This window comes from Dromiciops gliroides, chromosome 2 (genome assembly GCF_019393635.1).
Source record: "Dromiciops gliroides isolate mDroGli1 chromosome 2, mDroGli1.pri, whole genome shotgun sequence".
Taxonomy (NCBI): domain Eukaryota; kingdom Metazoa; phylum Chordata; class Mammalia; order Microbiotheria; family Microbiotheriidae; genus Dromiciops; species Dromiciops gliroides.
This window is the reverse complement of record NC_057862.1, coordinates 373,094,304-373,120,834: the sequence shown is the minus strand read 5'-3', so window position 1 is coordinate 373,120,834 and position 26,531 is coordinate 373,094,304. Positions and strand designations below refer to the sequence as shown.

Below are 26,531 nucleotides of genomic sequence, written 5' to 3'. Positions count from 1 at the left end.
CAGGAAGGAATCTAGGCTGAGAACACTGAATATCAGAGCTGGGCAGGATCTTTGGACATAGACCATAGAATGAATGGCTGGGTTAGAAAGGACCTTAACAATGCTAGAAAACCTCCTCTTTTTATAGAACTTTAAAGCTTTGCCAAGCATTCTCCTCCCAGAAATCCTGCAAGGCAGATTGTGCAAGTATTATCATCCCTACTTTGTAGGAAACTCTCCATTTATAAGGAAACTGAGGCTCTGGAAGCAAAGTGACTTGCCCAGGGTCATACAACTGGTAAGAGTCAAAGCTGGGCTTCAAATTCAAGTCCCTTGACTCCAAGTCTTGAGCTCTCAAGAATCTTAGAATGTAGGAAGAAAGATGTTAGAGCTTTAAGGGGCCTGGGAACCTATCTATTCTAGTCTCCCCATGTTTCAGAGAATGAAGCAGGCCCCTTGTCCTTAGTTTCACCGAGGGTGGGCTCAATTCAGGCCCCTTTGAAGACCACCCCTCCCATGCAAGTGTGGCTCTACACCAGAGGTTATTATTATTATTATTATTGTTGTTGTTGTTGTTGCATGGCAATGGGGATTAAGTGACTTGCCCAGGGTCACACAGCTAGTAAGTGTCAAGTGTCTGAGGCTGGCTTTGAACTCAGATACTCCTGAATCCAGGGCCAGTGCTTTATCCACTGAGCCACCTAGATGCCCCCTATTATTATTATTAAAAAATTTTTTTTGCAGGGCAATGAGGGTTAAGTGACTTACCCAGGGTCACACAGCTAGTGTCAAGTATCTAAGTCTGGATTTGAACTCAGGTCCTCCTGAATCCAGGGCTGGTGCTTTATCCACTGCACCACCTAGCTGCCCCGTACACCAGAGGTTATAAACATTTTCACAGGTGTGTCATGGACCCTTTTGGGCAGTCTGGTGAAGCCTATGGACTCTTCAGAGTAATGTTTTTAAATTCATCAAATGTAATGGTATAGGATCTCAAAGGAAACCACACTGAAATATGAAATCAAGTTGGAACCATATGGGAAATAGGAAATTATACTGAAAAATGGTTCTCCAAATTGAAAACAACCAAGTTCACAACCCACTCCTCCGACCCAAGTGGGTCTGTGGACCACAGAGTTAAGAACCCCTGATCTAGAGGGATATAAGGGGTGATCCCCAGGCAGCCACCCTCCTGGGACCAGGCAGGACCCAAGGGGAAGGAAGCTTGGGTGTCTATCCCAGGTCCAGGGGTGCAGAGGTCTGGGTGACTGGGCAGTGACTGCTTCCTCCCTCTCTCCTCTCTCCTCTGCTTCTGTTTGTTTCCCTACCCCGGCTCCCCCAAGCCTGAGCCCCTGCTGGCCGGCAGGGTGGCCGTGGGAAGAATGGCGTGTCCTCTGAACCCGAGCCAAGAGGAACAGGTGGCCCGAAAGGCGAAGCTTGTTGGGCTCATAGCTGCATGGCCCCCGTGTAAGGGATCCTTCTCGTCGGGCACCTCCTCCCCCTCCTCCTCCTCCTCCTCCTCCTCCTCCCCCTCCTCCTCCTCCTCCTCCTCCTCCTCCTCCTCCTCCTCCTCTTCCTCCTCCTCCTTCTCTTCCTCCTCCTCCTCCTGTGCTGCCTCCCCAGCTCTGTTGCACTCGTTATAGGGCAGCACCCGCTCCGGCAGCCACACGTCTGTGCCCTGGGCCTGGCCTGGCCACCAGGTAACCTCCCCACCCCCTCCGCTCACCCCGTCCTCTAGTCCTTACCACTCAACACCTTCCGGATCTGAAGACCATTCACATTCAGTCTGTGCAAGCCACTGTCAGGACCGGATTACCTATCCCTTGTGGCATGCCCCAGAGCCGCCTCTAATGCCTTCTCTCCCAGCCCTCACTTCTCTGGATTCCCCACCCCTGCTAGGACCCATCTGGGGCAGGACCTCCCCTAGCTTACCTCCTGTCCCCTTCTGCCCTTTCATTCCCTGGGTCTGAAACCTCTCCTCCACTCCTCTCTCTGCAGGCAATAGTCCGACAGACTAGAGGCAGACAAGCAGAAGGACCAGCCTTCCTCATGGCAACTGCAGGCAAAGGAGCAACAACAGAGCAAGGAACCCCGAGCCCAGAAGTGGCCACAGGTGCTGGGATTGCGGGTGGTAGCTAGCGGCTGGCAGATAGTGGGAATAGCCCGACCTGGGGAGGTAGCTGGTAGAGAACTTGAAATGCTGAGGTCAGAGGCTGAAGTCAGTCCCCTGCCCTCCCTGCTGCCCTCTGGGCTGGAATCCTTCTCTTTGGGAGTCTGTGCCCTAAGCTGTGGTATTTCCTGCCATACTCTGCTTATAGTTCCTAGCTGGGAGGGCAGGTTAGTAAGGGGTACCCTCTAGAGCTTTCGGTGGGTGAGAAGAGACTGTTGTCTTCCTCATTAGAACAGAAACTCCTTGAGGTCAGGGACCGTGTTTTTGCCTTTCTTTGCATCGCCAGCTCTCAGCATAGGGCCTGGAATATAGTAAGCACTCAGTAAATTCTTGTTGTCTGACTGATGTCAGATCCAAGCCTCTTGTTTTATAGACTAGGAAACGGAGGCCCAAAGACAGGAAGTGACTTTCTTTATAAGTAGCAGAATCAGGATTTTAAACCAGCTCCTTGGACTCCAGGATTTTCCCCACTACTCCATGGGTCTCCTCAAGAGACTTGGGAAGTACTCCCAGGTCATCCGGCAGGCAGAAGTCAGGGTCTGGGCACTGGGCAAACCCCTGGCATATTCCCACTCTCCTTCTTGAAAAGATCTGCAGCCACCCTGTGCAGAAGGTCCAGTTCTGAGCATTCCTGGAAAGGGGCAAGCAGGGTTTAGGGCTGGGTCTCACCGTCAGTCAGCCGGGAAAGTGGGATCTTGGGAGGAAGACATGAGCATCTCAGACATGAAGGTGGAAGTTGGGGGCACTTCCTAGCTGACTATGAGGAGGGGTAGGAGACCAGAGACCCAGGATTTAAAGGGCCCAGCACATGGGCCAGGAATCTAGGCCCTAACAATAAAGTGGTGGGGAAAGAGTGCTGTGCTTGGAATAAGGAGAGATCTGTATTCAAATCCCAGTCCCAATGGGTATGAGATCATGGGCAAGTCCTTTCTTTCTGGGCCTCTGTTTCCTCTTGCGAAATGACATTAGATGATGCTTAAGGTTCTTTCTACCTCTAAGATCCTATGATACTCTCTGAAACTTTGTAAAAATATGTGTGTGCGCGTGCGCACGCGCACGCAGGGTGGTGGTGGGGAGTATTGGGGAGGGGTATAACCATTGCCCTATCAGTTGCTTGAGCTGTAGAAATATAAGTTGCTGTTATTGTGACTTGGGGGGAGGATTAAGAAGACCCCAGACCAGGGCCAGGGAGCTCCAGCACTTCGGCTTAGGTGGAGCTGGGGGATCTCCTGATTTAATATCACCTTCTCACTTGCAGACAATGCCCCCAAAGGCAGGGCTGGTGAGGCTTCTCTTGTCCAGGAGAAAGGAGCTGTGCCTCCAGGCCAGCCCCTGCCTGGCAGCCCAGGCCCCCCCAAGGAAAGAGCTACTGCTGCTGGTGGGGTGGCCCAGCCAGATGGAGGGGTAGGGGAGGCATCCCTGGCAGCAGCGGAGGGAAGTGCCGGACCAGCGGCTGCCCTGCCCCAGCAGTCCCTACCGATGGATCCGTCAGGGAAAAAACCAGAGGCTGGTCCCAAGGGATCTGAGACTGGGCTGAACAGCAAGGGTGGCCAAGGGGCAGGAGAAAAGACCAAGGGAGAAAAGAAGCCAGTGGGCAAAGAAGAACCTAAGAAGGCACCCCCACCCTTCCTGCACAGCCCCAGCTGCCCTGCTACTATCCAGAGGTAAGTGCTTTCTGGCCCTGGCTTCCACAGGGCTTTGCACCTGCAGCCAATGCCAGTGAGAGGCAGGAAGGCCTCCGTTCTCGTCTTAGCTCTGTTACCAGCTTGTGTGATCTTCAACAAGTCATTTTCCTTCACTGGGCCTTTGGCTTCCTTCTCTGCAGAACAAGGAAGGGCTGCCCTAGCTATCTCTCTAAGGTTCCCTTTGGCTCTGATAAGACATTTATAAGCCTAGCATCTTGTAAAAACATTCCCCTTGTTTCTGTCTCTGGGGTGCCCGGCTTGGTCCTCCCCATTCTGAAGAACATAACCATTGAGTCCTCCTGATACCATGCATGACCATTCCTGGACATCTATTCCCTTCATTCTCCACCCTGGGCCCTTGAATTTGACCCGATGATAATGGGAGTTGTCTCTCTGGTAACCTTCCCTACTTGGGTCTCTGAGATGGTTGGGGCATGGGGAGCCTTGACCACTGAAGGGATCAGCGGATCTAAAATCTGCCCTCTTCTCTCTTCTCCAGCTCTGAGAAACCGATGGAGAAGAGCTTGGGGGAAGCAGAGAAAGCTCTTGGTGGAAAGCAGGGTTCTCAGGTCTCAGAAACCATCTCTGGACAAGCCAGCCGCACCCCGGCTGCTTCTAGCAAGCTTGCCGAGGGAGAGAAAAAGTTGGTGGATCCTCAGGCAGGGAGCCAGGAGAAGCCTTTGGAGAAGGCTCAGGGCCCAGAAGGAGAGAGATCCCAGGCCCAGCCCAGCCCAGCTAGTCCTCCCAAGGCCCAGCCGGACAGCAGCTCTGCTAAGGGAGAAGGGGACAACCCTGAAGGGATCGTGTTCCAGGCTGTTCCCTTGGAAAAAGAGGCGACAGAGAAGACCGCCTGTCCTAGTGCCAACAAAGAGGATACCTTCGAGATTCTGGGTAGGTGGGGCTGGGAAAGGGGGTAGTCTATGTCTTGGACTTAGGGACCCTAGTCCCCAAACTCTAGAACCCTTCTGCTCCAACTCAATGGGGTATGTAGCCTGCCTAAGAACTAAAATGACCAGGATCTTGTGCCAACCAGATCCAAGACCCAGCCGGAATGGCCCCCAGGGCCGTAACATAAGACTCAGAAAAGACACCGCCAACCCTACACTCCCCTCACCCCCCCCAGCCTGGGGACAAGTTGGGGCCTGACCTTTGCTCACTCAGCTCAGCTCCTGGACAGGATTCCCTTCCTGGCCAAGGAGAGGGCTCGAGGCAGGGACTCGGAGCCCTGACATCGAGCAGATGTCACTGGATAGGGCCGGAAAACCGGGCAGCCTCCTGCATTGGGGCAGAAGTCTGAGTTCAGCTCTGGTTTCTGCCCCAGTGTCCCATCTGTCTTCCTACCCCTTCCTACACTTTTTCTCCCATCCAAATGAGGAAGAAGCCTAAGTAATATGTAAGATGCTTAGAGATCCTTCCCAGACCAAAGGGAAGATTTTCATTTTGTTTTGTTTTTTAAAGGAAAGAAGCAGGCTCGCTAAAAAAAAAACAAAAACAAACACCAATAATAATTACACATCACACTTCTATAGTGTTTCAAGCTTTACAAAGAACATTCTTCACAAAAAAATGAGGATAATAATCCCTTCTCAACCTACCTCATAGGGTGTTATGTTTTTTGGTTTTTTTTAGTGAGGCAATTGGGGTTAAGTGACTTGCCCAGGGTCACACAGCTAGTAAGTGTTGTGTCTGAGGCCGGATTTGAACTCAGGTACTCCTGAATCCAGGGCCGGTGCTCCATCCACTGCGCCACCTAGCTGCCCCTCATAGGGTGTTATGAATGATGATGATGATGACGACGAAAGCTAACATTTATGTCAAGCTTACAATGTGCCAGGCACTGTGCTAAGGGCTTTACAAAGATTGTCTCATTTGAACCTCACAACCACCCTTGGAGGCAAGTGCTGTTATTGTTCCCATTCTACAGATAAGGAAACTGAGGCAAACAGGTTAAGCCCAGAGCCACACAGTTAGGAAGGTCTGAGGCTGAATTTTAATCCTCCTTACTGTAGACTCAATACTCTGTGCCATCTGGCTACCTCATTTATGAAAATTTTTAAAAAAGATAATGATTTAATTTAATGATTTAAACAAAGCATCTAATTGAATCAGTTGCTAAATGTTTATTAAGCGTCTACAGTGTGTGAGGCACTGTGCTAATTGTGTGACCCAGGGAGGCCCGAGGAGCTTGGTGCAGATGTGAATGACTGTGATCTTTAGGTTCTGGATACAGATGTAAAGGACTGTGACTATAGGTAGCTGGAAAGGATGTCAGAGGTCGTATAGTCCAGTCTTCCCATTTCACAGATATGGAAACAGAAGCCCAGGGAGTTTAAGTGACTTGCCCAAGGCCACATGCATAGAGAATAACAGGGCAAGAATTTGAACCCAGATTCTTTGATTCCAAATCCATTGCCCTTTTCAATAGTCATTTCCCACAGGTGATGGGGTTTCATTGTTGGGTTCTAGATACAGATTGAGGGGTTTGGACTTCTATGGTTCTAGATACAGATCTGAGAAGCTGGGATTGTTAGGTTCTAGATACAGATAGGAAGGACTTGGGTTGTTAGGTTCTAGACATAAATGTGAGGGATTATATTATAGCTACAGAAGAGAAGATTTGGGGTTTGATTCTAGATAATTAATGAGAAGAGTTGAGATTGTTAGTTTCTAGACACAGATGAGAGGAGTTGAGACTGTTAGGATCTAGACACAACTGTGAGGGGTTAAATTCTAGATACTGAGGAGAAGACTTGGAATAGTTATGTTCCAGATACAGATAAGAAGGGTTGGGGTCTTTAGGTTCTAGACACAACTATAAGGGTAAAATTCTAGATAATAATGAGAGGAGTTGAGATTGTTAGGTTCCATATACAAATGAGGGGGGTTGGGATTGTTGAGTTCTAGATATAGATGAAAGAATTTTAAATTGTCAAGTTTCCAGATTCAGATGAGGGGGATTGGGTTTCGATATTCAGATGTGAAGCATCCAGATTGTTCCATTGAGGTGAGAGGTTGGGAGTGGTAGTCTCTGGATATGAAAGGTTTGGCTTGTTGGTCTCTAGATGCTCGTGACTAAGATTTTAAGTTTCGAGATACAGATATGATGGTCTGTGAGATTGCTACAGAAATGAATGATTTGTGACTATTAGCTCATAGAGTCAGGAGAACTTTAGATGAAATGCCCAGCTCATTCTCCATCCTTACTTCAGCCTCATTCCCTGCCTTCGGGGAGGTCATAGTCTTGGCTGGGGAGACAGATCTCTTGTGGATCAGAGTAAGCAAATGCTGATCTTGGGGGCACAGAAAACGTGACCCCCGGAGCTTAGGGAAAGGGGGAGCTCTGCGAGGTTTTGGGCTGTATCGCTACAGGCAGGTTTGATAGGAATTATTTCAGGCCTGGGGACCCCAGAGAGGTTCTCATGGGAGCAGCATTTCCTGACCAAGGGAGTCAGACTGTGATTTCTAATGTCCTTCCTGATTCTATTGCGATGTATCCCAAGATCACATTCAGCTCTAACATGCTGTTATGAAAGAGGAAGCTGAATAGGCATTCTGGGTAGAGGACTCGTTTGGGAGTCAGAAAGACTTGGCTTGAGTCCTGCTTGTGACACATCCTCACTGGGCGACCACGGGCATGTCACTTCACCTCTAAATGTCCCCAGGCAACTCTATAAGTCTGTAAGTTAGAGAGTTGCTGTTCTTCATCAGTGGAAGGAATTCCCACCCTGAGAGTTCCCTGCACATGAAATCACTGATAATGGAGCACAAAAATTCTGTTCTGAGGTCCCTCTCAGATGTAGAGTCTGTGACTTTATCCTGAGGCAATAGAGAGCTATAGAATCTTTTTGAGCAGAGGAGGAACAAAATGAACCTGAAGGGAAATAAGCATTTATATAGAGCTTGCCGGGTGATTTAAAAATATCTTTTCATTAGATTCACACAAACGATCCTTTGAGGTAGGTACTACTATTATCCCTGTTTTCCTACAGGGAAACTGAGGCAGGCAGTTAAATGACTTAACCAGGGTCACACAGCTAGAAAGTGTAAGTATCTGAAGACAGATTTGAACTCATCTTCCTGACTTCAGGCCCAGTGCTCTAGCTACTGCACCACCTAACTATCTCCTATGGACACATTAGGGCCATAACCAAGGTTGGGGCTACCACCTGAGATGATGAGTACTTGTCTTGAATTCCCTGTGGGAAGGGTATGGCTGGAACAGACTCTATTAGGGCCCTGGAGAGAGGCGAAGTGGCTGGTGGTGGAGAGTCAGTAACAACCTGCCAGCCTGGACCTAAACTCTTCCCTCCTCCACCCTGCTGCTCCTTGGCAAACAGGCTGGGCTCCCAGTTATGGAGGTCTGAACATAGTCTTCTGAGACGGCTGCCTACTATAGAAAGCACCCCACTGCTCTCAGCCAACCAACCTACTGACTTTCAGCCCTGAGCAAAGGCTTCTTATTCCCAGTCTTTGACACTAGGTGGCAACCTCTATCTATGGCAAACGGGTCTTCTCAAAGTCTCTAGGGGTTTCTCTCTCTCTCTCTCTCTCTCTCTCTCTCTCTCTCTCTCTCTCTCTCTCTCTCTCTCAATATATAAAACCTATATCGGATTGCCTGCTGTCTAGGGGAGGGGGGGAGGAGAGGGAGGGAGAAAAATTGGAAATTGGAAATTTTATATAAACAAATGCTGAAAACTATCTCTACATGTAACTGGAAAATAATAAAATACTTTTATTTTTAAAAATAGTAACAATAACTACTAATATTTATATAGCATGTACTATATGCCAGGCATATATATTGTACTAAGCACAATTATTTTCTCGTTTCATCCTCATAACCCTAGATATTATTAATATCTCCCATTTTACAGATGAGAAAATTGAGGCAAGCAGAGGTTAAGTGACTTGCTCAGGGTTACATAGCTAGGATGTCTGAGGTTGGACTTGAACTCAGGCCATAACAGCTAACATGTCTATAGGACTTTAAACTTTACAAAGCCTAGTCCTGGGCAGTAGGTGCAATTATTATTCCCACGTCATCCATGAGAAAACTGAGACTGAAAAAGATTCTAAGTGCCTTGTTGAAGGTCACACAACTGGAAGTATCTGATGCAGGATTTGAACTCAGATCTTTATGGTATTAGTTAGACACTCTACCTGCCATCTTGCTGCCTCTCCCCTCACAACCTGTGTTTTAGCCTCAAGCCCCTGCTTCCGAGAATAACACCACCAGGGAAGAATGTCCCCAGAAGGCATAGGTTCCCCGGCCCCAACAGACCCCTGCCTTGGGCATTTGATGATGGGAGTAGTGAGGCTGGGAGGTTCTGGGAAGTGTCCCTGAGGCTTTTAGGGCTCCTGGACTATAATGAAATATGGAATGACAGCTAGTTCCACTCTTCCATTTTTCAGAGAAAGAAACTGTCCTAGAGAGGCCAAGTCCCTTAATTCAAGGGTCACACAGGGAGTAGGGCTTGGATCCCAAACTTCAAGTACTGATTTCTATGATCCCATGATCCCAGGCTCTCTGATTCTCAAGCCACTTCCCTGTGGCTCACACAATTAGTCCAAGTCAGGCCTGGAATCCAGTCCTCCCGACTCTTGAACTAACACTCTGTCCATAATAACGCAGTACCTCCCACCCACATTATCAGCCATTAATGCTTGCTCCCAGAGCTTTAGCAGGGATTAGCAGAAGTCGGCTGAGGGGAAGTATAGGACTGGGGATCCACCTGAGTTCCTAGAGGGATGGCTGGGTCAGTTGTAGTGGTGTTTTTGTAAGGGAGTGTAGATCTCCTCCTTCCCCAGAGCTGATTCGGAGTCTGTCTGCTTAGCCCGGTCCGTGTTCTGCACTCAACGGTCTCTCAATCAGTGAACAGGCATCGATTAAGTGCGTACTGTGTGCTAGACACTGTGCTGTGCACCAGGAATATGGAGGACCACAAAAGCCATCGCCTGCCTTAATAAATGTGTTTTATTTATTCTTTTCAGATGACTGCCCCCCTCCTCCGGCTCCCTTCCCCCACCGCATCGTGGAGCTAAGGACCGCAAACGTGAGCAGTGAATTCACCATCGATTCCCAGCATCAGCTGGGAGGGTAAGAAGCTGGACTGATGCCCTGGGGGGAGAGCCTATGCCAGACTGGTTTGGCCACGGGGGAGGCAGGGAGGGCAGGAGATTCAGTTCCATGAATGTACAAGGCACTGCCCGAGGCGCTGGGGGATCAAGGCAGGGAGAGGAAGCGGAGATCCTGGAGATCCCTAGCTGCCCACCTTTCTCGTAGACGGACCCAAGCGGGTCCGATCTGTCTGGCGAAGTGCCTTGAACATAGAAGGCATTTAATAAATGCTGGCTGAATTCAGTTCAATCGGACTGGATTGAATTGAATTCAACCCAGACTGATTTCAACCAGTCACTTATTAAGTACCTCCTGTGTGCCTTTAAGGCACTTTGCCAGGCATTGGTGATATAAAGACAAAAAAATGGAGCAGTTCTTGCCCTCAAGGAGATTATATTCTACTGTGGAGATTCAACATGTACACAGAAAAGTATTATACCAGGTAATTTGAAAAGGGAGAGAATACCAGTGCCGAGGGGGGAAGTTCTCACACCTATCCTGTTTTATCAGAGGTAGAGAAAGGTGAATGTGGGGGAGAGGGTGTGTGCCTTCCCCTTAGCAAGGTAGCAGAGGGAGTGGAAAAGAGTACTGGCAAGGATCTGGGTTCAAACTCTGCTGCACCTACTGGCTTCAGGGACCCCTGAGCAAGTCATTTATTCTCTTTAAGTCTCAGCTTCCTCATCTGCAAAATGGGATAATAACGATGCTTCCGTCCCAAGGGCTGTTACAGAGCTCAAACTAGGGAATGTTTATCAATGCTTTTCTGACTTTAAAGCCAGGGATATGCTGGAACCAACTCCGGTACCCAAGAGCCAGTTGTTAAATTTTCAGTGTCAGCATTTACACCTTTGAAATGGGCAAACCTATAAGTCATTTGCTGTTTTACCCATTTATTGTTTTCGTTGTTCATCTAGACTTAAGAAGGTGATGGAGAAAATGACTGAATAATGATGAAACCTAAATGCATGCTTTGTATATGCATTTTTTAGGAGCTGATTATTAAGCATTTACCAGCATACCCCTGATTAAAGCAAACAGATTAAATTTAGCTATTATCATGCCTGACCTTGGACAGCCCTGATTTAGCTCAGACTGCCTCTCTCTGCCCAGATCACAGGATGTGGGGGTGACCCAGTTTAAAAGGTGGGGTGTGTTTGTGTAATGTTTTGATGTTCTTTTGTATATACACACACACACACACACACACACACACACACAGAGCATACAAAACCAGCAATCCTTCCTGATTCTCCCTCCCCTGTAGGCTTTGATCTTTTGGACTTCCCCTGGGAAAGAGAGGAGCTCCTGAGAGAGGCCTGAAGGGTTCCTTAGTTATTCCTCAAATCAACCTTAATTTAACTATTTTATTGTTGGATCATCATGGCAGTTCCTCTTGGTTATTACAATTTTATAGATGAGGAAAGAGGCAGCTAGGTGGCTCAGTGGATAGAACGCCAGGCCTGGAGTCAAGAAGGCTCATCTTCCTGAGTTCAAATCTGGCTTCAGATTTGAACTTATACTCTGTGTGACCCTAGACAAGTCACTTCACCCTGTTTGCCTCAGTTTCCTCATCTGTAAAATGAGCTGGAGAAGGAAATGGCAAACCACTCCAGTATCTTTGCCAAGAAAATCTCCAATGGGTTCACAAAGAGTCAGACATAACTGAAATGACTGAGCAACAACAGATGAGGAAAATGAGGCTCATCGAGAAGAAGGACCTTGTCTGTGGTCACACAGAGCTATGGCCAGAATCTAGTCTAGTTATCTCCCTCCCCAGGGAATGGGTGGGCTCATGATCAATCTGGGTTGGGGCCAAGCCATCCTTGGGCATATTACACCCTATTCCCTTGGCCAATGGCCCTCTGACCCCCAGCTCCTCCTTTTTCTAGGGGGAAATTTGGGGAAGTTTGCACATGTACAGAGAAAGCCACAGGCCTCAAATTGGCTGCGAAGACCATCAAGAAGCAAAGTCCAAAAGACAAGGTGGGGTCTACTGAGGAATCAGGTGGCTCTTCTCTGTCTATTCATCCTTTGGGAGGGAATGGGTCACTCATAGGCTGGGTAGTTTTTCCCTAGGATGCCAGGAGAGCTCTTCAGGCATCATCCTGTCTTTCCCAGCTCCCTCCATTTACCACATAGGTCCCTTCTAGAATCTCTTCCCCTTTGCAGAAGGCCATAGGAAGAGGGCTGTAGGTAGGGAATACCTGAGCTTCAGACCCCTCCACTTTCTCCTTACTTAGGGCTCTCCCTGTTTGACCAGGCTCTAGACTTTCCCTTGGCCCAAGGAAGGCAGTTTGATATCCATTTCTCACTCCCTCATCCCTGTCCCAGGAAGATACCTAGCCTGTACAGTTCTAGCAACCAGCAAAGGACTGCAAGCTGTGAGATGTTTATTTAAGGCTTGGTGGTCATGAAGGTAGTGGTGAACATGATGATAACGGTGATATTGATATGGTGATGGCGGTGCTACTGATGGTGGTGGTGAGGCTACAGCCAATGGTGGTGGGCACAGTGACTGGTGGTGATGGTGATGGTGGTGGTGGTGATGGTGGTGATGGTGATGATGGTGGTGGTGATGGTGGTGGTGGTGAGACTACAGCCAATGGTGGTGGGCACAGTGACTGGTGGTGATGGTGACGGTGGTGGTGGTGACAGTGGTGGTGGTGGTGGTGATGGTGGTGGTGGTGATGGTGATGGTGGTGGTGGTAATGGTGGTGGTGATGGTGGTGGTGGTGAGGCTACAGCCAATGGCGGTGGGCACAGTGACTGGTGGTGATGGTGATGGTGGTGGTGGTGGTGGTGGTGGTGATGGTGGTGAGACTGAAGTTGATGGTGGTGGATACAGTGACTGGTGATGATGATGATGGTAATGGTAGTGGTGGTGATGGTGATAGTGGTGGTGGTGTCGATGCAACATTGATGATGCTGTCGAATAGGGAGACCATGATGGAAGGTGTGGTGGTGCTGGTGGTGAATGGCGGTGATGACAATCATAGCAAATATGGAAAATAGTTTTTAAAAAGTTGCTCATGATGATGTCGATGGTAACGATAGTGATGCTGTTGATGTTCTCTGACTGTTTATGGAACCCAGGAGATGGCACTGTTGGAAATTGAGGTGATGAACCAGCTAAACCACCATAACCTCATTCAGCTCTATGCTGCCATTGAAACCTCACATGAGATCATCCTCTTCATGGAGTTGTGAGTGAACAGTTATGGGGAGGGTGGGCATTCCCCAAGAAGATCAAAGAGCTCCTCCTGCAGCTGAGCCTTCAGAAGTCTGATGTCCACTTCCTAAACCTCATGCTGAGCAGTCTCTCCTGAACAAGAACTGTAACCCTCCCACCCCTAGATCCACATCTACCCCAGGAAAACCAGTCCTCTTGTGCCAAACACACATGGAGCCAGTGCAGGGTGCTGGGAAGTGTTCTGTATTAGGCTCAGAAGATCTGGGTTTGAATTCTGACTTTACCATGTCCACAAACATCTGTTCAGGAAACATCTATTAGTCACCCATCTGGTGTAGAGTCATGTGCTTTGTGCTGGGGATGTCACAAAGTTTGGAGGACATTCTCATGGGGCTCACATTCTCCTGGGGGTGAGAGGTAGGGAGAAGAGAAGGATATGGTTCTTTCATACACAATATTTCATTATCTATGTGGTGAGTAGTGCTTTATGCACTGTGCCACCTAGCTGCCCCCTTGGGTAGAGTATTGAGTATAAGGCTAGAAAGGTAAAGTGTTGCCTGATAATTGTGGGTCTCAAATGCCAAGAAAGGACCTCTAAATTTCACTGGGTCGGTAATAAGGAGTCACTAGAGTTTTTGAGTAGGGAGGGCCATGACCAGATGGATCTATACACAGGGAAGATTTTTCTAGCAATGGGATAAAAGATAGATTGAAGGGGGGAAAGTGTGGAAATAGGAAGAATCCAGGCAGATATATTAACGAAGGCTCATACAAGGGGAGTGGCAGGAGGCACAGAGAGGATGGATGAGGTATGAGAGAGAATTCAGACACAAAACTGGCAGTTTAACCGGATGGGAGAGATGAAGGAGAAAGAGTCAAAGGTTGTGTGGAGGTTGCATTGACAGACTGGGGCCCTGAGAGAAGCTCAGCTTGAACGGGGTATAGAGGATACAGGAAATAAGATCTGATGCTAGAAAGATGGGGCGCCACCAGATTGTAGAGGGCCTCAGATGTTAGTCAGAAGTACTTGAATATTCACCGGCTATGGGACCCTAGGCAAGTCATGTTCTCACCCCGAGCCTGTTTCCCCATCTGTAAAATGGGACTGATAATCCTCCTGTTATTAACCTTCATGGAACAGTGTGGGGAAATTGATATAGAGATGTCAGCTCCGATGATGATTGTTGGATGGGGCTGGGCGGGAAGAGAGGATGGCCGGAGGCTGGGGTCATGGTGGTCTCTTATGCCCACAGTGTGGAGGGTGGAGAGCTGTTCGAGAGGATTGTGGATGAGGACTACCAGCTGACAGAGGTGGATACCATGGTGTTTGTCAGGCAGATCTGTGAAGGGATCCTCTTTATGCACAACATGAGAGTGCTCCACCTAGACCTCAAGGTACTCAGGGTGCCAGAGCCAGTCTGAGGTGGGGTCAGTGGGCTGGGGAGGAGGGGTGAGGGACATCAGATGACTGACACCCAGAATAGTCAGCCATCGAGTGTCCTCTGGGCCCCACTTGGGGGGAACACTGTCTTGAGTTTGCAGAACTTACATGGGGGAGAGAAACCCTACCATCTGGGGGGGGAAGTGTCTTCCAGCCTTCCTTTAGGCATCTCTAAAACAGGAATCATGATGCTTGAATTCCCTGCTGTGCAGGAAGCCCTTTGCAATATTAATGTATATGGAATTTTTTAGTATGAATTATTATTATTATAGCCTAGTGGGGGAGACAGGATGGACTGAACTCACAGCGAGAGGGGCATTGGGAAGATCACATACCCACTGTCCTGGACCAGTGACAGAATCTTGCACTATTAGAATTCTATTCTCACCATTCATTAACACCCGAGTTTATCAGGACTTTTGCTGGGACCAGATCTTGATTTGGGGGAACAGGGAGAGAGGTCCAAGCCCAGGATGTCTGAGCAGGACAGACTGGCTTAGGTGGGGGGCCTTGAGAAGCCAGCAGCCACAGAAGGGTGCTGGGCACCTGACAGAGGTCGCCACAGGGAGATGGGGGCTACAGTGGAGACAAACTACCCCAACATCGTTCTTTCTACTGGCTCGTCATTACCAAAGACCAGGCCTGGGTTCAAGTTATACAGAGGTGATGGGGAGGGATGTCTTGCCCCCCTCCCCAGAGGGACATTCAGAAAATGGCAAGGAATGCTAGGAAAGATGTTAGAAGACAGAATGGCAGGGGTGAATGTGTGTGTGTGTGTGTGTGTGTGTGTGTGTGTGCTTAGAAAATAGCATTTCAGAATTTGGGGGGAGGCATCTAATAGAATATTAGAATACAGAATGTTAGAACATTGAACGGCAGAGCTGGGAGGGATCTTAGAACATAGTACATCAGAGTGGGAGCTGATCCTCAGAAAATAGAATGTCAGAACTTGGCAGGGGGAGGTCTAATAGACTTAGAACACAGAATATTAGAACATAGATTGACAGAGCTGGGAGAGATCTTAGAACAACGAACGAACGTTAGGGTGGGAGAGATGGTGTTAGAAAACAGAATGTCAGAACTGAGGGAGGGGGCCGTCTAACAGAAAGTCAGAATGCAGAACGTTAGCAGATAGAATGGCAGAGCTGGGGGCCTTAACAGACCGTTAGAACATAGGCTGGAAGGAACAAAAGGGTCCATCCGTCTCACTTTAGAGATGCGAAAACAATCCCAGAGCAGGGAGCAGGGAGCTGTCAGGGCCAGTGTTAAAGCTCATGTCATGCAGCCTTGATGAAAAGAGACATTGTCGTTTGGAGAGCTGAAGGAGGCGAGTGGGGGCCCTCCCCAGGGAGTACCTTGAGATTATTTGAGGAAAGGGGTGGCAGGTGGTGCTGGGGTAATCAGGCTAGGCCTCCTGGCCAGGGCAGAAATTGGAGCCTCTAGGTCTGAGGAGCTGTGTGGGTGTGGGGGCCTTGTCCTGTCTCCGTAGCCTGAGAACATATTGTGTGTCAGCACCACGGGACACATGGTGAAGATCATCGACTTTGGCCTGGCACGGAGGTACCCTTCTCCGCCTCCCTCCCCCTTCCTGTCCCCCCTCCCACCTCCCTCCCCTGCCTCAGGGTTGGTGGGTGGGGTAGGGAAGAGCCACTTTTCCCCAGCCCTATGACCTCCTGCTCGGGTGGGGAGGGGAAGGCAGGCCAGCGGAAGGGGAGTGTCCCAGTCTGCGGTCTGCAGTCTTCTGAGGGAGTTTGAGAGAACACAAGCATGCCCTGTGTTGGGTCCTGGGTTTCCCGGCTGTGTGTCTAGAGGGGAAAGGTGGGGGCAGGGGGGGAAAGGGAGGCAAAAAGGCAACAAACTTTTAGGGAGTCAACACCCACCTACTGGCACCTGCACCTGAACCTGTGCTCCTCTCTCCCCTTCTCACTCCAGATACAATCCCAACGAGAAGCTCAAAGTCAACTTTGGGACCCCCGAGTTCCTGTCCCCAGAGGTGGTGAATTACGACCAAATATCCGATAAAACAGATATGTGGAGTATGGGCGTGATCACCTACATGCTGTGAGCTGGGCTGCTGGGCCTTTCCCTGAAGCCCAGGGAGAAGGGGAGGGGGATTAGCCTTCCTGAGGGTGGAAAGGACAGGGTATAGAGCTTCACGCCCGGCCAGTTGTGTCCAGGGTGCTGGACTTGGAACCAGCAGATCTGGGAATATGGGATTGTGTCCCACTTTTGTTTCTTGCCACTTTTGGGTGTCCTGGACCACTGTGAGCCTATTTTCCCATCTGTGAAGTGGGGGATTTGGGCTAGATCTCCAAGGTCCTTTCCAGCTCTCTCTAACTCCTGGGAGCAGACATGGGGGGAAGCCCACTAGAGTTGGAGTCAGGAGGCCCCAGTCTCTGTCATAGCTTTGCCACTAATCTGCTCGGTGACTCTGGACAAGTCTCTTCATCTGTGGGAGCCACAGTTGTCCAAGTGCATAATGGAGATAATAATAGCTCAGGAGGGAGGTGTGATAGATAGAAACCTGGTCTGGGAACCAGGAAGGACTAGGTTTGAGTCCCACCTCTGACACCTGTTTGACCCTGGGTCAAGTCACCTAACACCTCCCAATGACCTAAGGTAACTCTCTAAGGCTGGCAGTTGTAGAACAGCCACCAAAAGGCTTTGGGGAAGGCAGTTTTCTTTGTGGGATTTCTCTCTACCCATAACATTACTGATCTGATCCCAAACCAGACAGATCTCTATTCTCATGAATCATAATTCCCATTTCTATAGCCAGGATGGATCACTTAATACTCTGGGCTCACCTCACTGGGTTGTTTGAGGGAATGCTATAGAAATCTGAGTTCTGAGTAAGGTTATTTTATTTGCCAGCTTTCTTGAGGCTAGTAAAGGAGGAAAGGGGAAAAGGAATGGAGGAAGAGGGGTGGAAATCAGACTCTCAAGAGAGGAAATGTTTCCCTAAGATCCAGAGGTGAATTTCCAGAGCCTTGAAAGGAGTTAGGGCCCAATATTCTAGTCCCAGATGCTGGAGGTTCTTGGAGACTTGAGAAAGGGAGGCGGAGGGTGTGAACTTCCAGGGAGGCATCCAGGGTTGGAGGAGGAATGAGCCTTCCCACCACAGGGTGCTTCCTGCTGCCTGTCCGGCAGAGGATCAGATGTCTTCTGAGCAGGCTGGGACAGGCAGTCCCTCGTCAGGGGTCAGAGGCTGCTGGGACATCGGAAAGAGCCTTCCCTGTGTGAGTCCCAGCTCAGCTACTGACTTGCTGGGTGACGTGGGGCAAGTCTATTTATTCCTTTTTGTGGGCCTTAGATTTCCCACCTCTAAAATGGACATGATAATACTTCCCTTCCAGTGACAGAATGAAATAACAGATATGAAGGTGCCTTGGAAAGTACCAGAGCAATACAAGATAGCAATGTTATTATTTATATAGTTCTTCAAGGTTTGTTGTTGTGTCGATTTAGTTGTGTCCGACTTTTTGTGACCCCATTTAAAGTTCTATTGGCAAAGATACTAGAGTAGTTTGCCATTTCCTTCTCCAGCTCATTTTACAGATGAGGAAACTGAGGCAAACAGGGTAAGTGACTTGCCCAGGGTCACACACAGCTAATAAGTGTCTGAGGCTAGATTTAAACTCAGGAAGATGAATCTTTTGGACTTCAGGCCTCGTGCTCTATCCACTACACCACCTAGCTGCTTAAGGTTTACAAACTGCTTTTTACAAATATCATCTCATTTTATCCTCATGACTCTGGGAGGTAAGTGCTATTATTACCTCCATTTTAGAGATGAGGAAATTGAAGAAGCCACAGGTTAAGTGACTTGCTCAGCTAGTAAGTGTCTTAGGTTGGATTTGAATTCAGGTCTTCCATCTGTCTATTATTCCAATTAATAATAGATAATGAGGTCTGATAGGTGAGGCAACATGGCATAGTAGCTAGAGATCCAGCCTCAGAGTCAAGATTAACCTGGATTCAAGTCCTCCCTGTGACATGTACTGTCTATTTGAATGTGGGCAAGTGACATAGCTCCTCAGTCTTCTAGGAACTCTCTATGAATTGGTTGAAGGGAACAATTTGCATTGGTAGAGGAGCTGGGACTTTTCTTTGTTTCTTTGTTTAAAAAAAAAATTTGGGGGCAGCCAGGTGGTGCCGTGGATAAAGCACTGGCCCTGGATTCACGAGTACCTGAGTTCAAATCCGACCTCAGACACTTGACACTTACTAGCTGTGTGGCCCTGGGCAAGTCACTTAACCTTCATTGCCCCACAAAAAACCCCAAAACCCCAAACAAACAAAAAAACCCAAACAAGTATAGTCAAGCAAAACAAATCCTTAAATTAGCCAAATCCAAAAAACCAAACCAAAATAAAAACAAACATTACGTCAATCTTTACTCTAAGTCTACCAAGATAGATGAATGGCATGTTTCATCAAGATGCCTTTAGAATTGTGGTTGTTTATTCTGTTGATCAGAATTCCTAAGTCTTTTAAAGTGGTTTGATTTTACAATGTTGGTGATATTCTATAAATTGTCCTCCTGGTTCTTTGAATTTCACTTTGTATCAGTTCATACAAATCTTCCCAGGTTTCTCTGAAACTGTCCCCTTGGTCATTTTTTATAGGACAACAGGATTCCATTAAAACTTTTACACACTTTGTATTTATTTATACATGTGCATATTGTTTTGATGGGTCCCTTTCCTTTTTAAAATTTTTATTTTTTTTAAGCCTTCTTACCACCCTTTCTGAACATTCCCCATTATGGTGTTCTTCTCCACTGCCACCCCTGTTGTCCCCATGTTTCTCTACAGTCTGTAGTAAAGCATCCCAACTTTTTTTTTTTTAATGGAGCATTTAGAATAGTATGGGATGGCAAAAACTTTGCAGATTTTGTAGTTGGAAGACCTAAATTGTACCCATTCTTTCTGATAAGGAAAAAGTTAGGCCAAGACCCTGGAGTTCATTCCTCCCTCCTCCCTACTTCATTCATTCATTCAACCATTCATTCAACAACTAGCTATTAAGAACCTATGATGGGGGGCAGCTAGGTGGTGCAGTGGATAAAGCACTGGCCCTGGATTCAGGAGTACCTGAGTTCAAATCCAGCCTCAGACACTTGACACTTACTAGCTGTGTGACCCTGGGCAAGTCACTTAACCCCCATTGCCCCCCCCCCAAAAAAAGAACCTATGATGTATACTGAACTGGGTTGAATTTATAGATTGATATTGGGAAAAATCATATAATCCTGGAATTGTAGACTTGGAGCTGAAGAGGAGACAGAATTGCCCATACCTCCATAGAAATCCTCTGTACAAATCCCTGACCTGGTGGTCAGACCCCCAGTTATTGGAGACTAGGGCAGGGGTTCTTAATGTGGCATCTGTTAACTTGTTGTTCTTTTGTTTTTTGTTTTGTGGGACAATGAGGGTTAAGTGACTTGCCCAGGGTCACACAGATAGTAAATGTCAAGTGTTTGAGGCCGGATTTCAAGTCAGGTCCTCCTGAATCCAGGGCTGGTGCCTTATCTACTGCACCACCTAGCTGCCCCCATTAACTTGTTGCTTTTTTTTTAAGGTTTAATGTATTAATTAAATTAATTAATTTTTTTGGCTACTGTCCTTTATTTTTAATTTTAATTATAAAAGTATTTTATTATTTTCCAGTTACATGTAGAGATAGTTTTCGACATTTGTTTTTATAAGATTTGTAGTTTCAAATTTTTCTCCCTCCCCTCCTTCCCCCCTCCCCAAGACAGCAAGTAATCTGATATAAGTCATGAACTTGTTTTTAAATACATTTTAGATACTATAGTTCAATGTAATTGGATTCCTTTGTAATTGCATGCATTTTATTTCATGCATTTAGAAACGATTGGAGCTTTAGAATAGGCTTTACTAGTCTGCTGAGGAGGTAGGCCACAAAGTTAAGAACTCCTGGGATCTCTAAGGGAACTCATTCATTTCGCTCTGGGACAGTTCTTATGCTGAAGTTTTTCCTTCCACCTTATGGCATTTATAGCCTCTGACTCTGCCCTCCTCTCTCTCCTCCCTCATAACTCTTTCTTTCTACTCAAACCTCCTCCTTCCCCTCCCCTCCTGGCAGGCTGAGTGGCCTCTCCCCATTCCTGGGAGATGATGACACTGAGACCCTCAACAACGTGCTGGCTGCCAACTGGTATTTTGATGAGGAGACCTTCGAGACCATCTCAGAGGAGGCAAAAGACTTTGTATCCAAGCTCATTATCAAGAACCCTGGGTGAGGCCTGGGCCCCTGTCATGGTTCCCATCCTGACTCTCATCTTTCTTATGACCCCACCCTGACCCCAATCCCATTCATTGCTTAGAATGACCCATACAAAATGGCCTACACCTCGAGACCCAAGCGATAGTTCTGGTTCTGCTCCTCATTCACCGGGGGCAAATCCCTCTCCATCTCTGGGCTTCAGCTTCCCCAGCTGTGACATGAGGTTAGACTAGATCGGTGCTTCTCAGAGTGTTGTCCTGGGACCCCTGGGGGCTCCCCAAGACCCTTTCAGGGAGTCTGTGGAGTCAAAACTATTTTTATAGGAATACTAAGACATTTTAATTTCTAATATGGTAAATGTTGAGAGAGATATTATACACAAACAAAGTTCCTTGAAGGGGACCTCAATACTTTTTTCCCCCCAGGGCAGTGAGGGTTAAATGACTTGCCCAGGGTCACACAGCTAGTGAAGTGTCAAGTGTCTGAGGCTGGATTTGAACTCAGGTCCTCCTGAATCCAAGGCCAGTGCTTTATCCACTTCGCCACCTAGCTGCCCCCTGACCTCAATACTTTTATTTTTGTTTTTGTTTTTGTTTTTGCAGGGCAATGAGGGTTAAGTGACTTGCCCAGGGTCACACAGCTAGTTAAGTGTCAGGTGTCTGAGGCCGAATTTGAACTCGGGTACTCCTGACTCCAGGGCCAGTGCTCTATCCACTGTGCCACCTAGCTGCCCCCAGCCTCAATACTTTTAAAGAATAAATGTGAGGGGGCAGCTAGGTGGCTCAGTGGATAGAGCACTGGCCCTGGAGTCAGGAGTACCCGAGTTCAAATTCGGCCTCAGACACCTGACACTTAACTAGCTGTGTGACCCTGGGCAAGTCACTTAACCCTCATTGCCTCACTTAAAAAAAAATTTAAAAAAAAAAAGAGTGAAGAATAAATGTGAGAACTGCTGGACTGTGATGAAAATGGCTCTTCCAGCTTTGGCATTCTGGGATGCTTTGATAGGAACCATCTTTCCTCCTGGCCAAGGGCCCTCTCTGTCATTCCTCCATGGGGTCTGGGCTATGTGGGTCAGTAGGGCTCCACAGAGCCTGGGCAGGGTCGATGTGGATTCTCATAGAGCCACCTTTCCTTCTGCTGCCTCCCTAGAGAACGGATGAGTGCGGCTCAGTGTCTGGCACACCCCTGGCTCAACAACCTGGCGGAGAAGGCCAAGCGCTGTAACCGACGCCTCAAGTCTCAGATCCTGCTCAAGAAATATGTGATGAAGCGACGCTGGAAGGTATTTGGGTCAAAGAGGGGATGGATGAAGCCAACAAGGGTGGGGCCGGCAGAGGGGACCGGGAGGAGTTCACAGTATTTGGGTCAGGGACCCAGGCTGCCCAAGCTCAGGGCCTTCAAGTCAAGGTAGAGAGTTAGAAGAGACCATCAAGACCAAACTCCCTTCCCACCTTTTGGAGTTGGGGCAAGAGACTTTCCCAGAGTCACCAAGGAAGTAACAGAGCCAGAAATAACACTTGGGCCCTCTAATTCAAAATGACCATCTCTTTCCACTACATTTCAACTGCTGCCAGAGTGGCAGTCCTGTTATTTGACTCAGTTCAGTTTAGTCAATCGACAAACATCTATTAAGTACTTACCTTGTGCTGGCACTGCGATGATTACTAAGGATGAAACTCTAGTCTCTGCCCACAAGAAACTAATATTCTAACATGCAAAAATCCATATGTTCAAGATATGTACCATGTGGATTATAGAGGATCACAGGATTAGAGTTGGAAGGGACCTTCGAGTCACCTAATTCAGTTTAATGATAGTAATAGCTAGCCCTTGTATAGAGGGCTTGGTTTGCCAAGAGCTCTACAAACATTATCTTATTTGATGTTCACAATAACTCTGGGAGATAGTGCTATTATCATCCCCCTTTTACAAGTGAGAAAACTGAGGCAGACGGGTTAAATGACTTGCCAAGGGTCATACAGCTAGTAAATATCTGAGGCTGGATTTGAACTCAAGTCTTCCTCACTCTGGGCCTGTCTCCCTATTCACTGTGCCATCTAGCTGCCTGTGATTTGATTCAGTTTATCAAATATTTTCCAAAGCTGAACTCCAAATGGTGGCCTGTGTGTGGGGCACTGTGGGACAAAAAGATTAAGTGAAACTTGGGCAATGGGAATCCTTGGACAGTAATAATAACAATTGTAAAAAAAATAATAATTGTAGTCATAATAAAATAAAGCCTTCATTTGAAGCCATCTCCCAACATGATGGAGCATCTGATACTGGGCTCTCAGAGGCTAGACAGACCCTGGTTGCTCTTGCTAACCTGTGAAGGCCTTGAGAACATCCTGGCTCAGGAGAACCAGCCTAACTGAATGCAGAGAGAAAGCTTATCACCTTGTGCTGGCTGGCCAGGGGAATACAAGGTGGTTTGGCCACAATATCTTATGAGAAGCTTCCAGGGTGTGAAGATACTGTGATGACTTATGTAAGACTAGTACTTGCCCTGATGAAATCATGGATGCTTGAAGAATTGAAGTAAAAATCACTCCCATTTCTTTACTGTTTTGGGGTTGACAAAGAACTTTCCTCATGACAGATTTAGGCACAAGTGTAACCAGGGCAGGGCAATTGGGCCTTTGTTCTAGGGTGCTGAAATTTAGAGGGCACCAACAGCATATGTATTCCTTTGGTGCTGAAGCTCAGAAACATTTGACCTTAGCATTCAATTAAAACTGAATCTTCTTAAAAAGATTGATGAGGGGCAGCTAGGTGGTGCAGTGGCTAGAGCACCGGCCCTGGAGTCAGGAGGACCTGAGTTCAAATCTGACCTCAGACACTTAACACTTACTGGCTGTGTGACCCTCAGCAAGTCACTTAACCCCAATTGCCTCACCAAAAATCAAAACAAAACAAAACAAAAAAAAAAGATTGATGAGAGGGAGTCTTTCATGACTGTCCTGGCCACATATGGCCCAACCACTATATTTGTTATTTAGAGCTTTGGTGCAATTATTATTATCCTCATTTCACAGATGAGAAAACTGAGGCTCAAAGGCCAAAGGGACTTGGTCAAAGTCACATGGGTAGTAAATATCAGAGATGGAATTTGAATCAAGGGCCTCCTCTCCAGAGCCAGTGCTATTTCCACTGCTTTTGATACAAGGCAATGTGTGATCCATGCTGTATAGGATAGGTACTGACAAAGTGATTTAGCATAGTGTCTGAGGAGAGTGAAATCACTTCCATCTAGAAGAAATCAGGGCAGGTTTCCTGGAAGAGGCAATAGCTGAGCTGGGCCTTGAAGGATTTTGACAGATGGATATGGGTGAACCACTAATATGATAAACATCATCGTCCTAAGGGCCATCAACCTTTGAATGAATCTCGAGGGAAGAAAACTCATTTCCTTACTAGACACTCTATTCTCCCCCCAGAAAAATTTCATCGCTGTGAGTGCTGCCAACCGTTTCAAGAAGATCAGCAGCTCAGGAGCCCTGATGGCTCTGGGGGTCTGAGGCCAGGGGGGCTACGTGGAGGCTGCAACAGAACAACCCAGAGAGCCTCAGGGGGTCCAAGGGCCCAGCAACTGGGAGGGCCTAAGGGCAATGGGCCAGGCCTCCAAGGAAAGGACAGTCGGGAGGACAATGCCTAGACCTCAACAGCTTGTGCTTGGTGGACTTGCAACCCCTTCTCGGGCTCAGGGTGGGGGCTTCTCCTGCCAAAAGGTGACCAGGTCCAGATCCCTCTCTGTTCTCAAAGAATCTTCCTCCCCAGGCCCCCAACACACAAACATGCAATTAACCCTGTGGGTCCTGTCATGCTTCCCTGACTGGATGCCACCTCCTACCTAGGCTTCATAGGATTTCAAGCAGGAAGGGACCATAGAGAGCGAATAGTCCAATTCTCTCATTTGATAGATGGAGAAATTGAGTGAGGCCAGAGTGGGGAAGTGACCATCTGTGGTCACACAGAGAACAGAGCTGGGATCAGACCCCAAGTCTCGTGGCTCCAAACTCCATGCACTTGTTCCTACTCTTGGGTTCTGTTCTCTGAAAGAGAATCCCTCCCGCTCTGCTGAGTCTATGGAGCCCATGATTCAGAGGGTTCAGGGTTGTCTAAAACCCTGACCAGTTTTCAATCAGGAAACTACTCTGGCCTCAGGATCTTGTATCCCAAGTAGCCTCCCTGCCGCAATCTCTTTCCCCACTCTCCAGGCCTCTAGACTTAAGGGGAGCTAATAGCCCATTCTTGGGGCTAGTAGGTGGGTGGGACTCATGGTCAGACTTAGGGGCCTTTGGAAGGAGTAGGAGACCTTATTGCATAATGGAAAAAGAGCTGGATTTGGGGTCGTAAGACCTGGATTCAAATTCTGGTTCTGCTACAAGTAACACAACCTCTGGGCCTCAGTTTCCTCCTCTATAAGTGAGGGGATTTTACTAAGTGTTCTCTAAGTTCCCTTTCAACTCTAAATCCTATGACCCTGGGTGCCCAAATGCTCCCAGTTCCCTTAAACATGAGGGGTCCCCAGACTCTGAACCGCTGTTTGCTGGGTAAGCTCTCCAGCTGGGGTGGGGGGAATTCAGGGAAAGAACAGTTCCTGTTAGGCCAGAAGGCTCATTGCACAGAACAGAAGGAAGGAAGGAAGGAAGGAAGCAAGCCCCTGACCCAGATCCCAGAAGGAGTCCCTAGCCAGGGGGGTGAGAGTGGGGGTAGACAGAAAAGGGCTTTGTGTTTTCTACTCACCCCCTTGGCCTTCCCAAGCCACCAACAGAGGCAGAGAGAGATGGAACCTGCCTCCTCCCCAGAAAAGGATTCCCCCACATAGCTAGAGTCCAGAGAGGCTGTGGTGCTAATGCAGACCAGCTGGGCCCCTAGCCGGCCTCCTCACCCCAATGAAAGCACCATTTCACAGTGACCACCAACAGGCAGGAACTTCTGTGTGTGAGTGAGCCAGAACTCAGGAGGAGGGCAGCCCTGCCCTTCCCCATGTCCCTTCTCCCTCTCTCTCCCCCTCCCCCCCCCCATATACACATCTCACCATGGGTCAGTAAGAACCTGGGAAAGCAGAGGTGGGGGGCAGAAGCACTCCAGCAGTCTCCTACCAGTCAGCTAGCTCCCGTAGGTCTGCTCTTCAGAAGGCCTTGACATCTCTACTTTTCCTATCACCTCAGAAGGCACGCTGACATGAGCAGGCCCCCTAAGATGACATCTTTGCCATCCAGAAATGCCCAGGAACAACCTCACTGCTCATCCCACCCTTCCAACCTAGGTTGGATGGTCTGAGTGATGTATCACTGCCAGGCCATGATAGTGAAGAGACACAGGACAGTTAGGGTGTTACAGCAGCCTAGGGTAAGGGCTGGGATGATGCATCATATTCTCAGAACAAAGATGAGATTCAAGAGCTCTGGCTTTCATGTAAATAAATGTACAGGTTGAACAGCATCAGTCTGAATATGGGGAGGGGAGGGAAGAGGAAGGGAGGGGAGTGGGAAGCCTGGGCAAGGGGCATGGTACACACACACACACACAGACTGTCAGACAAGGAAAGGACCCAGGGAGTGGTCTCCATGTTTTCCAAATCACATTAGCTCCAAGCCCCAGTTATCTGTCACTTGAACATGACCTTTTCCCTTTCTCTAGAATGTCAGAGACTGTACAGTAGCCCCCAGACCACACCCCTAACACAC

At 48.1% G+C, this 26,531-nt stretch overlaps 1 protein-coding gene across 1 annotated transcript; it reads left to right on the top strand.

The window, feature by feature from the left end:
• The first annotated feature begins 1,553 nt into the window (after positions 1 to 1,553).
• Positions 1,554 to 26,280, top strand: MYLK2 (myosin light chain kinase 2). Its single transcript, XM_043987517.1, has 13 exons — positions 1,554 to 1,679; positions 1,978 to 2,092; positions 3,408 to 3,813; positions 4,334 to 4,725; positions 9,826 to 9,931; positions 11,842 to 11,935; positions 13,046 to 13,155; positions 14,396 to 14,537; positions 16,073 to 16,143; positions 16,516 to 16,644; positions 20,695 to 20,847; positions 21,988 to 22,120; positions 24,276 to 26,280. Exons 2-13 carry the CDS (start codon positions 2,029 to 2,031, stop codon positions 24,354 to 24,356), a joined length of 1,881 nt encoding a protein of 626 aa, XP_043843452.1. The 5' UTR covers positions 1,554 to 1,679; positions 1,978 to 2,028; the 3' UTR covers positions 24,357 to 26,280.
• Positions 26,281 to 26,531: the final 251 nt, after the last annotated feature.